A 13066-nucleotide genomic window follows, 5' to 3' on the forward strand; every position below is an offset into this window, starting at 1 on the left:
ATCATGTTCATTTTCCACTCTCGTGTTTTTAATACAAAAGCTTTCATCCTTCACAAATCTGTCAGTTTCAACAGAACTCTCCTCTTCTTGTTTTACCGGATTTTGTTGTTCATCAATATGACACTTACTTGACACACAAATAGTGTAGATCATCGGTTCATCATTTGAAGCTGCTTCTGTTTTGCTTGAGACACAAATACCATAAATGATAGGTTCCTCTACAGGCTCCTTATTGCTTGGTGTAAGAATGGTGATGTTTGATGCACCTGCTGTGGATTCTACATTCTGTGTTAAAACAGGCTGTATATTATTCTTTTGAGTTGCATCCTCCTCTACTATTACTTTATGCTGGGGGGAACTATTTGGTTTTAGTGCATCTTCAGCTGATTTTTGGGGTTTGGAATTGGTTGGATCACTTCTTGAGACGCTTTTGTGGACTTTTGTGGATTGTTTTTCTCATGTGATATTTCTAATAGTCTGGGAAATCCTTGTTGTTGTTTTGGGCTTGCACTTTCTGTTATTTTCTCTCTCTGTTGACAGTTATTTACTACGTCTGAATCATCTTTTATTCTTGAGATACCCTCATGGTTTCTTGGAAGTTCATTCTTTTCAAATGAGAACAGAGTCTTTGTATTTTCATCATCTTGATGGATTTCTTTTTGCTGACAGCTTTCTTTTGCTTCAGCTTCAGCTATTTGTGTTTGTGATTCTTCATCTGTTTCTGGTTTTGAGTGACTCTCCACCATTTGGTTTACAGAGGTTGTTTCTACAGTCTTTACTTGTGAAGTGTTGTTTTGTTGCTTAGCCAAGTCATTTTCCTGTGTTATATTGTTTTTGTTTATTAACACTTGTACATCTTCATTATTGAAAGGTTTTAGTGTTTCTGTCTCCCTGGTTCTTTGTGAAACCAGGTCATTTGTTGGTCCAGAGTTATTTCTGACTGTATTGTCTGTTGATGAAACCTCTGAATCTGAATTGACCCCAGAATTGTGTTTGTAGGTTCTATTTATAAGCTGCTTTGGATCTACATTCAATGTATTGGTTTGAAGGTTTGAGGTGAGCTCTGATTTGGCTGGTTCCATCAGCCGTTTAGCAGGTGGAATTACATTTTTAAACTTAATGTCACTTGATGAGGATGTCAGTTGACTAGCTGCAATCCCAGAGCTATTTTTGATTGGTTCATTTTTAGACTGTTCCACGGCAGCAGTAATCTTACTTTTAAGATGTACATCAGCTTCCTCAACTTTGGGTGTGTTTTTCTCCAATCCCAAGAGAGAATTTTTATTCAAATCACTGTTTGACTTTGTAGTTTCAGTACTTGTAACATGTAAGTCTTCTTTAATTATATCAGCAGGTTTAGTCACAGTTTTTTCAGCGGAAGTATACTGACTCTGGCTACTTCCATACAGATTTTCTTTCTGATCATGCTGAACTGTTTGTTTTTCATTATGCTGTGCAGGTGGATTATGGGAAGTGTAGTTCTCTCTGTAAGTCTTGACTGTGGCTGTAAAGTGACCTGACATCAATTCCTCTGGTGACATTTCATGACTTTGCTTTGCAGATTCCTTATTAGTGTTTATACTCTCTGAGCGTGTCATACTTATTTGTTTATCTCCTGAAATTCTGGATGGCTGGTAGTTTTTATGGACATTATTTTTCATATTTGCCACTGTTGCCCTTCTGTCCTGAGTAGACGTTTCTTTCATCTCATTATCATCAGCTGAATGTTTGTCATTCTGTCTTTCTATAGCCAAAGTTTTGTATTTTACATTCTCATCCTTCTTTTCTGGGACTGCATTCTGATTATCTTCAAAATGAAGAGGTGGTATTTCTGTTGATGGTGGAGATCTATTCTTGGGATGATCATTGTGCAATTGAATTTGTTCTTTGTATTGGGTTACACTGGAATAAGTGATATCTTGAAACAAATGATTCAGCTTGTCTGCTGTGATTTCCTTCTTTACAGAATGACCTTCTTGGCCATCATTATTGATAGTCCCTCTTGTTTTTGTTGCATTTCTCGCAAGAATTGCTTGTTTGGAAAGTCCCTTTTCTTTAATTGCTGATATTTCCTTTTGAGCATGTGCTTTCAATTTCGAAGTCAGTATTTCTTGTTTACTTTGGCTTCTTTCCTTGTAAGAAAGCACTCTTGTTGTGACCTTGTCAGTATCTTTACTCATTGTACTGTCTTTTGTTTCATTTGTATTTTGAAAATCCTTTCTCACATATCCAGGTGATGGACTTGTAATGTCCTGCACTTTGTAGCCTTGTTGCTCTTTTACAGGCTCTGTTATGGTTAGTTTTTCAGCTGTGTCATATTTAATTGGATTTTGTGGGTTTTCTGATTTAGCCAAAACAAATGTATTATCTCTTAACCTCCTTGCTTGCTCATTATCTCTAATGGCAAGAATATCATTTATGCTGAACCTGTTTTGTTGTTTAGTTGGTAAACTTGTATTATTTTGATTTGAGGTATCAATGTTTGGGACGACTGAATCTTTATCTGGCAAAGTAGGATTTGATGCACCATTGTTGGTGGAAAACTCATTTTGATGTATGTGTAGTGTACTTGAAGATGTATTGGACATTTTATAACTGTTGGCACCAGTTTGTTCAATCATCTCTGATTTTTTCTGTGTCCATACACTTTCCTTAGTGTGTCTGTCTTCACTTGTTGATGACATGTGCCACTGTTTGTTAGGCTCATACCTGTATGGCTGATAAGAGTACAATCCTTCATTCTTTTGACCTTTAAAGTCATGAGCTCTCTGATCAAATGTATCTTCTGTCACCATGGTGTTTAAAGAAGAATTTTGCACTGGTACTCCTTTAACAAAATCATTTTTGACACTGAAGCTTTGTAAACCACCATAAACTTCTGTAAGAGGAGATGTTTTGGTCTGGAGACTGTTTTTTGGTATTCTGTATGATTCAATAGGCTTTGAAAATGTGCTTAATTGGTTGTCATGTATAGATTTTTCACTGTAAGATGTTTTCCTGGGTGATACTGTATCTTTCCTGACCTCTTTCTCTTCCTGCTTTGCGAGTCGACCAAGTTTAATGTCTTCATTCACTTTTTGCATGTATGTTTCCTTTCGGACAGAATAGCTGTCATTGGCAAAATAATGCTCAGCGGTGGACTTTCTCTGTTTGTCCATTTCAATCAGTGCTGCTATTTCTCCTCTAAATGGCTGTGATTCAGATCTGCTGTCTGTTTCCTTGACTGAACCAATCTGGTCCCATGGGCATTTTTCTTTAACAGCCTCATTTTGACTGTATTCAATAAATGCTTTTCTTCCAAAGTCCTTTCTTTGTTTTAGATCATTTTGACTTGCGTTATTACTCTGGCCGTATCGCTCTGATGTCTGAGCAGGCAGAGAATGTGTCGGTGGGTAAGCCCTTGGAAGCACATTTGCTATTTCTGGCCTAGCAGGAATAAAAGTACCATTGAGGTCTTTTAAATGACTTTCTGAAGTCAGTGAGCTTTTATCCTGAGCTGAAAGATAGCGTGTTGAGAGCTCTGTGTTAGCCAGTGGATCTGTGCTGGAAGAGTGACCCTCTGAACTTTCACGGAACAATTTGTAATTAGCGACTCTGTCCTGAATTTGAGGTGAAGTTAATGTCAAAATATCATATGATCCAAAGCCATCGGTATAATCTTTAGTGGTGATAGGAGCTTCACTGGGCTCTCCAATTAAGTTACATGAGGCCCGTGCATCCTTTCCAATCAAATTCTCCTGAGCAGTTTCTTGGGATACCAAAATATCTGAAAATCGGGATTCTCGGCCCTCCAGCTTTGACGTCTGCTTATTTCGATCTGTTATTTCTAGCCCTTTAAATCTAGTGGGACTGTACGTACTCTTGACTCTTTTTCGGTTATCTTTGAGGTTGAACAGTAGACTTGAAGCTTTAAATTTGTAGCTGTCATGCATATGTTTGACATCAGTCTGAAGTTTAGGGTCAGTTTCACCCTGGGAAGAATAATCAGAAACAGAAGGAGTTTGTGCAAACCGCAGGATCTCAGACGTCTCTGTTTCTTGTCTTGTGTGAATAACCGGTGTGAGGAGCTGAGTGATGTTGAACGGCGTCACATTACTAGGCAGGTTGCTCTTGACCACTATCTCATGTGTAACTTTGTTATTTCTAAACAAATTTGAATCCGGCCTACATGTTCTCTCATTAGTAGGTGAAACTGTGGAGGGCCGGTTGCCTGGAAGTTTGTTCCTTACTAAGTTATTATTTTTCTTCCAAGGTGGATAGTTGGAAGTCATTTCAGATTCGCACCTCTTCTCAATCGCGGAGGTTTTCTGGACAACTGTGGACCTGGAGCACTGGCTGGCCACAACATCCTGAATTTGTTTCTGTTCGAAGCGCCTACTTTCACACGGAGAGTTTGGAATTCTGTGGTTGTCTTTCAGCTCTTTGTACATGGGAGAATCATACCACCGTGGGAATTCTCTAGGCGACATAAACCCCGACACATTTGTACTTTGGAAGGAGAACCTGTTGTACTCTTCCCAAAGCTGGAAGGGACTAAATTCACTATGGAAAAAACAGTTTGTAGAGTTCAGTGCCTTGAACTTACTTTTAGAAGATTTCATCAGGACTGTTGTGTCCATCTGTGCCACTGTGGCACCCACGTCGGATGTGTAAAAATGGTTTCTGTAAGACTGAAAGGGGCCTGACTTAAAATTCTGATGATATCCTGAAGAGAACTCAGAGAGTTCTCTTTGGATGCTTAGCATAGCTGATCTGTCCCATGATTCACTGCCAAAGTCTCTATACCTATCCCTTGCCAGAATAACGTCACATGTCCCGCTGTCATGGTAACATTCCCCTGAACTAAAGGCTTTGATTAGAGATGACACCCTGGAGGTGCTCCTGCTCTTCTGCCATGTCACCTCCTTGGAGCCATTGCTCATATAAGACAAGCTTCCCTCTCTGAAAGCCTGTTCCTGGTGGGTTACATCCACATAGGAATGCTGGAATGTTGAGGCCATCTCTGACTGTACTCCTGCTTCCCCACATTGCTGAATGCTGTATGACAATGCTTCGTGGGAGATTGTCTTTTGCTGGGTTTCCTCTTCAAATGCCTTGTGTCGTTCAGTAGGAGATGAGGAGAATTCTGAGTCATTGTAAATGGCCTCCTCTCCGATGCTCAGGCTCCTGAAGGCACGATCAGTAAGGTTGCTCACCTCCCTGTCTGTGTCGTCCATAAAGCTGCCGCTGTTGGATGCATCACTGAGGCCATTTGAGTATTTGCGGTGGCCCTGCATGCTTTCCTGCTGGCCTGTGTGGCGCTTTTCCAGGGAGCTCATTTCAAGCGCTCACTCTCATGGGCAGGGCACAGTTGTCCCTGTCAGTCTTCAGATGGCTGATGCAGAGTGTCTTGCATTTGAGTAGTTCACCTTCTAAAAGGTGATCAAAATGCCTTCCTTTCCTGCAAAAGTACGAGAGGTGTCATAAACTTGCAGTTCACTGTAGTTTTCGACAAAGTTCACACTGTCAAATCACACTGCTATTGATGAGTGGTTCAGATTTTTAGTAATTCCAATTTTGTAATGACCTTTAAAACTGATCATTTGTTGAGTTGAGCCACACCTTTGCCTTGTATCCTGCATATATTGTGAAGTATATTTAGAGAAGGAAACTGCTTCACATTCTTACACAGGATCACATATTAACCTTGTCTGACACTTGCTTACATGCTAAAATAGGTCCCACTGGAACACCCTGTACATGGACTTCATATGGTAGTATTGGTAGAATTATAGAAGTATTTGGTTCTAGCATTACATCCAATTTTAGATCATTTAAATGAAGTAATACATATTGCAAAACGGCATGTTTACAGTTGTGAAAATTAAATAAAATTAATTAAATATGGATTCTTTCAATATTTCGCCTTTTATGCAGAGCAGTATTCAGTACAACAAATGTAATGGCAATTATTTCAAGACTCTTGGCTTATTGTTGGGGTATAACTATAAATACTTCCCCCACATCAGTGTGGTTACAAATTTAAAGAAGCGAGTAAAAATAAATTCCCCTGACGCTCTGAAACATGCTAGACATTTCAGTGAGAATACCTCTGGAATGTCTTTTCCTTTGTGTTGATCTAGTATATTCAAGTATGTAGAAGTATGAATGTGTAGACACACACGCACACGCACACACACGCACACGCACACACACACACACACACACACACACACACACACACACACGTGTATATATACACACACACACACACTGATTTTTTGAGGCTGATTCGTATAGTCTTTTAACTATTTTATTCTTGTCCCTGACTGTCCTGCATTCACAGAGCAGTTTGAACATTACAGATGCTACTTTAATACAGGGGTGTAACCACCACAGACACATCCTCTTAATATTCAGAATAATGCTCAACCAAGATTAATTTATTTTATTTTAATGATATATTCCTAAACATTTACATTTATTTATTTTTACATTTGGATACATCCTTGCTTAGTAGTATGAAAACATAATATTAAATAGTAGTTAGGGTTAGACTGTCTGCATGTAAATTTTGTTTTATTAAAACTAAATAAATAAAACTTAAAAGCATAACTTCAATTGAAATATATCATACTTTGCATCATGAATCAACTGAAACTAATGTGTTTAACATTGCAATTTCTATAAACTACATAATAAAGACATTTTAGTTATTTTATTGTTTTAAATACATATTTTGGATGATGGTAATAAACTACATAATAAAGACATTTTAGTTAGATTTTAACACCTTTCATAAACTATATTTCTATAAACTACATAATAAAGACATTTTAGTTAGATTTTAACACCTTGCATAAACTATATCCACATTACATTCTGTACAAGTGTGCTTTTTTCTTACCTTTTGCTATTATATCGCATTTTTTAGTGGAGAATTTTTTTCATGCATGAGTTATTCCTCATCTGTTGCCTATGTGCACCAAAAAAATCTCTTCAACAGTGCTTTTGCTGGGCTCTCCTTAAAGTTGACAAAGTGCAGATGTAAAGGCCACTTTGTACAAGGGAGGGTTCCGAAGCAGAAACACGCTGAAACAGCAGTGGCATCAGGCAGAGATGATTGAGCTGGAAACATACGATGATGGCTTGAGACTGCACACGTATTGGAATAACCATGTGGTGTCAAGTGTCAAGCAGATGAAAACAAAATAAATAAATAAATAAACCCAAGCCTGTAATTCTGTTGTTCCCGGTCAGTCCTTAATAATCAAAATTACATTGTAGCACCATTTGAATGTATAATACCAGGAGAAAAATCCCTGTTGTTTGTGGCTTAACATGTATCCACTTGTAGAGTTGTTGTGGTGGATAGCATGTATCTAACCAGATGAACATGTGCCCACGGTGTAAAAATAGCTTCTTGCTTCACATACAAGTGTCACTCTCTTCTTTTGGCTGAACTGTGCCCATAGACTTCAACAGATGATATCTGACCCCCTCTTTGGGATTTTAAGAGTTAAACATGTCCATTCAACATTTTTACCCCAATTTTTTTTTTACCCCAGTCAGCCCAGTAACTTTCAGTTACTAAAGCCTAAGAAAATTGAATAAACTGGACAGTCTCTGTTGCCAATTACCTTAATATAAGGGGTAATAAAAGGGTCACAATAGTTTGAGCCAGCTCCTCCCCCTTTTAGTCAATCCATTTTCAAATGTCCCCCTGATGTCAAGCTATCTCACACCAGTCTTAACTTTGAAGCCAGGCACTGCTATAATAGGACATGGGTGCAGTGAACTCTTTCCCAGGAGTCTTGGCTGCAGCAAAGGGCCTGGTGTGTAAAGGTGATGGACACTCACATGTGGAGCAGAAGGGCCGCCCTCACTCCTCTTTAGAGCTCTGTTGCTAAGCTCTCATCAGAGCTGTTTCTCCCTCCTCAACACTCACAGCTGTAGTTTGCAGCACTGCCTGATACTGAGCAATTCATTATACTCAGCTGTACAAGATGACATGTTATGACCAAAACAACATGAGTCTAACAGCTGAGAACATGAGAGATGGTTACAATACAACATTTCAGAAATCCATCATTTTTGTTGTCATTAACATTTTTGCATTCATTTGCGCAGTCATGAAATTTCTGATCATGAAAAATAATCTTTTTTACACTGCAAGAAAGTTTTTCTAGTAGAAAATTATAATCATCTATAAAATAAGCTTTACATCAGAAGCAATATTCCATCTTATAGATTTTTTTTTTTTTTTCAGTTTAATTTGCATAGACACCTAGAAATAAAGGTTAAAGTTCACAGTATAAACACATGAACTGTTTAAGTAGGCCAAAACAGCAACATTTAACCAGTGGTGTGAGTTTAGGGACGGGACTATCTGTTTAACTAGCCAGTGACAGACAGTGAGTGTTTAATCATTTTGTGATTTTTTTTATTGACATTAATGACAAATTATTATCTTTTTAAATATAAACAATAGTTACTGACATTTATGTTTAACACAAGTAAATAATTCCAGATTTATATATATATAATGATTATTATTATATTTGTACAGATGTATATATATATATATATATATATATATATATATATATATATATGATTATTATTATATTTGTATATATAGATATATAAATATATATATATATATTTTCCTTCAGTGTAAAAACCTTACATATTACAGTAACTATCACTTTCATGGGTAGATAAGATTTAAAGGGGCTCAGTGGGGTACTGCACCCTTTTCAAAAAACATATGTATGTCATGTAGGTGTTGAACCCCACAACCGGTTAGAATGGTCTCTTCCAAGCACTCTTCATTCCCTCTGTGAATCACCCCTCATGACATTTATGGGATCATACTGCAATTACAGGATTTTGCTTGTCAAATATTTCTAAATGCTTTATCATATAACAGATAACATTGCTCCTTTAATACACTCTTAGTGTATTGTTGCACAGCTGCATCGAAACAAATATCTTGTTGTTAAGATACTGAGACTCCTGCTTGCACACTCTTTCGCTTTTATTTTGGATAAAATATCTACCAATAATAATCAATTCAAAAATGTTCGATACCTATACTGATACCTTGTCTTCGATACCGGTTCCTGAACGATACTTTTTTTGATAACAATTTTATTAAATCCATTTTAACAAGATAACATTACACATTACCTCAAAAAAAAAACTGTTTTATTTTTTCAGCTTATTTATGTTTTTAGAGACTCAAAGACTCATCTCCTGAGCCAATGGAGCAAAAAAGCACAAAGGAACAAAATGTAACCAATACAGTAAATCAGTGCAAATTGTTTTAATATAGTTCATATAGTTTTTAGGCTACGTTTACACTAGTGCGTTTTATTTTAAAACACATAGCTTAGACAGAATCAATTTCTATTAATTTTCCACTGATTTACTGATAAGCAATAGCTTCTTCAAGCTATTTATAATCCGCCCTGTCTCCAATGACGAACGCAAGCCCTATTTGACGAACGTCCATCCGCCCTGTCGTTCAGTTCTGTATGAAACCCAGAAAACATTTGCACGAAAACATGAAGCCAATACACTATCCCATGTGTAGCAATTATCTTTTTATAAAAGAGTACAAATAGCATATTTCAGCAAAATTATATGACCAAAAAAAAGAATACAAAAACAAAATTACATCAAAAAAACACTAAAAAAACAGTGTGCATAAATTTCACATAAATTTCAATTAACCATTTATTGGTTCATCTATTCTGAAACACATCTAAAACACAGTTAAAAAAACCAAAATTGAAATGAAAATGCACTAGTCTAAACATAGCATTACATCTATGGCGGTTGGGACGCCTACACATTACAGCCTCACGTGTGAGCCACATCTCTGGGAGGAACCGGCGTAAACTAGTGTTTTTCCTGATGCCTCACCAGAGCCAATCACCAGCACTTGATTTAGGCACATCAAGCATGCTGCATGCTTATTGGCTTACTGAAACCCTTAGGTATCTAAATTTGGTATACAGAACGACAAGACATTTTTCGATACTCGATAGTATCAAGGCAATTCGGTCTGTGCCTAAAAAGTATCGAGCTCGTTACCCAGCCCTAGTCATGGAATTGTTGTATCTTAACTGAAATGACAGTTGTTATTAAACTGTGTGTATCAAAGGTGAATAATTAACACAGTCAATAAGCACAGTCACTGAAAGTACTTAGGCCATCAAGTATTGTCACTGCTCCCCGGCTCATTTACAAAATGCCACTGAGAGAAAATAACGCATAGCTCTTCTTATGGCACCTGTAATGTTCTCGGATATTGATTGTATCAAGGATATTAGCTGCTCTGTGACTTAATCAGCCACCGCCCCCATGTGGAGCTAAATGACTTCCTCTTGAGAGGTCTGGTCTGTCTCTTTTTATTAAAAACAACCAGGTATTTGAATGAATATGTCAATAGATCTTCCCTTACATCTTTTATTTTAATTCAAATGTTATGGGCTTTTTTAAAATGCTGATCCACTGGGCCTACTACAGTATTTCAGTAGTTCACAGCTAATAAGTTGTTTCAAAAAAATGATCGTTGACATCCAAAGATAATGATTCAAGAGTTTTTTTTTTATTCCCAGAAATTTACGTCACGGTTTACCGATACTGGAGAACAGCAACAGGCTATAATATTTAAATAATCTTGGTCATTAAACAGTCCTATTTCCTTGCTGGGTCTTTTTTAGAGTGCCCCAATGCTGGTCCTCTGCATATCCAGTGGTATAATTATAAAACCAATTAACTGAGAATAATTTGCCCTAATGGCAGAGCCAATAAACAAACAAACTGAGCAAGTGATTTAATGGAAGGGTGTCTTTGTGTTTCTTTGTTTCTTTGAGAGTGGCCCAAATGAGTTTAACAAGAGCTCCCTCGAGATGCTACATATACCAGAGATATGAGAGAGCATCTCCTTTTGATTTCCCCTGGTCCTCGACTCCCATTAAAAACTTTAAGAGGCATCTGTGGAGGTCGGTCAAGCACCTTACTGTACCCAGCACTGACCAAGCCAGAGATGCCCATAGTAGAGACCGGACTGGAAGGCTCCTGTATTAGCTGTTGTTGCTAAGATGTTGTTGATGTGATGTGTGTGTTATTGTGCCGTCTCTCCCGCTGACTTGTGTATTACATTAACAAGCCACTTACTGAATGACTGAGAGCTTCTCTCCATGAGCCCTTTTAATCTACTCTGATATGAAATGCATGATTTCGCTGCAGGAGTCAGGTCTGCGGGTGGGCAATGTCTTAAACTGTAATTGAATAAGTGAAAGAATCACTGTGTCTTACGTTATCAAAGGGTAACATGAAATAAGTGATAACCATTTACCCTTTTTATTGGCACGTACCAGTTTATACACATTTGCTGCAAAATGTCACCCAAAACACAAGCTTCCAGACCGTGAACAAAGTGAACCATTTTATATATTCTTTAACTTTAAAAGCCATATACAGTATATAACTATAAAGTGGATCTCATGTTTGCATATGCGTATATGTGAGTTGGTTCCATGTGATAGGATCTGGCATCTTCTAAGTTGTAGCCACATGGAGTCAGTGTAGAGTCCTGATAGCAGGAATGAATGTGGTATGTAATTATTTCAAAATGAATTAGGTTGTTCTTGCATTATACTGGCATGATTAATTGGTTAATTCAAATAAACAAAACAGGTGTTTTGCAAAGAAAAACCTGATAAATGAGCTTGAAAAAAAAAAAAAAAACTAGTTTCAACTCCAGAAATGATGTCAATACTGTTTGTTTTATTGTCTAATGCTTTTTGGAATAGCCTCGCTTATACTGCTATTTCTGCAGCATACAGTATGTACAGTAAGCCTATCCATGCATTTTCAATACAGCATTCCACAATGCAGAATTTACATTTCCAATATGGTAAAGGAACCAGCTGTGATTTTGAACATTTCTTGACTCATTATTGATGTCACGGTCACTGTACTTCTTTTCAGGATGATAACTGGATGCTAATTCCGTTTCACATTTAATTTAAAAATAAAAATAAAAATAAATAAATATATATATAGCTATAATTGAGTAAATGCATGCTATTATTCCATTTGGAATGTAGTCAAAGATGTAAAATACAGGCCTTTTTTCCTTCTTGTAATGTGAGTTGGAGGCAGTCCTGAAAGATAAGTGGTGGCATTTTTAGAGAATTGTTTATACATAGAATTCCTACTTGTTTAGACTGCTGAGACTCTGATCATGTATTATTGTAGACTGTGAAATTCACAACAGGCTTTGTCTCTAGGCAGCATATTACAACATGCTGTATAGGCCTTATATGCTATAAATTCTTCCTTGATCCAAAGAAAAAGTAACGTTTTTTTCCAAACAATACAAAGTTAAAGACAAAAGTATTGCGCTCGCAGGGCACGTGTTAAGCTGTAGTACTTTGTTGCTATATATTAGCACATTGTGTAATTCTACTCCTCTTGGCAGCAGTTGTCAGGAGAAACCACTAGCTCAGCACATTACCCTACCCAATAAACCATTATGCTTCAAACCACGAGATGGGTGGACAAGAACTGTGTGCTGATAACAGAAAACTTCTTACAACTCCAGAGTTAAGGTTTAAAGGGATAGTTCACCCAAAAGTTGAGAATTTGTCATTATTTATTCATCCTCATGTTATTCCAAGCATGTATGACATTCTTTCTTCCACAGAATACAGTATGATTTTTTTAAAAATATGTTTGGTCATTTTATTACACAAAGCTTTTATATATTTTATATAAATTAGGGTGACCAAACATCCTTTTTTTCCCCGGACATGTCCTCTTTTTGGACCAAAAAAAATTCTAAATCACCCAAAATGTCTTGGATTCGGCTTTTGCGTTCTACAGTCGACATTCATTGTGTGCATATTTGTATTAAAGCTCTGCACAGGACTGTTTTCTTAAACCCGCTCCCAATTTCTAACCATCACCGCCTGCTCCCACAAACATTATAATGTTGAATATAATTTTCACGCATCAGGGAGCTGCTATCAATATGCAGAGTATTTAAATCACCAACAATTTATCCCAC

At 37.1% G+C, this 13066-nt stretch overlaps 1 protein-coding gene across 1 annotated transcript; it reads right to left on the minus strand.

Annotated features, from left to right (window-relative positions):
• Positions 1-360: 360 nt before the first annotated feature.
• On the minus strand, positions 361-7378 carry LOC122147254 (cardiac-enriched FHL2-interacting protein-like). The gene is made up of 2 exons (XM_042769114.1): positions 6887-7378; positions 361-5440 (listed from the first exon to the last, which is right to left on the minus strand). The coding sequence occupies exon 2, from the start codon at positions 5316-5318 to the stop codon at positions 369-371; it is 4950 nt and encodes a 1649-aa protein (XP_042625048.1). The 5' UTR covers positions 5319-5440; positions 6887-7378; the 3' UTR covers positions 361-368.
• Between the last annotated feature and the right edge of the window lie 5688 nt (positions 7379-13066).

Source organism: Cyprinus carpio, chromosome A13, assembly GCF_018340385.1.
Source record: "Cyprinus carpio isolate SPL01 chromosome A13, ASM1834038v1, whole genome shotgun sequence".
NCBI classification, from domain to species: Eukaryota; Metazoa; Chordata; class Actinopteri; order Cypriniformes; family Cyprinidae; genus Cyprinus; species Cyprinus carpio.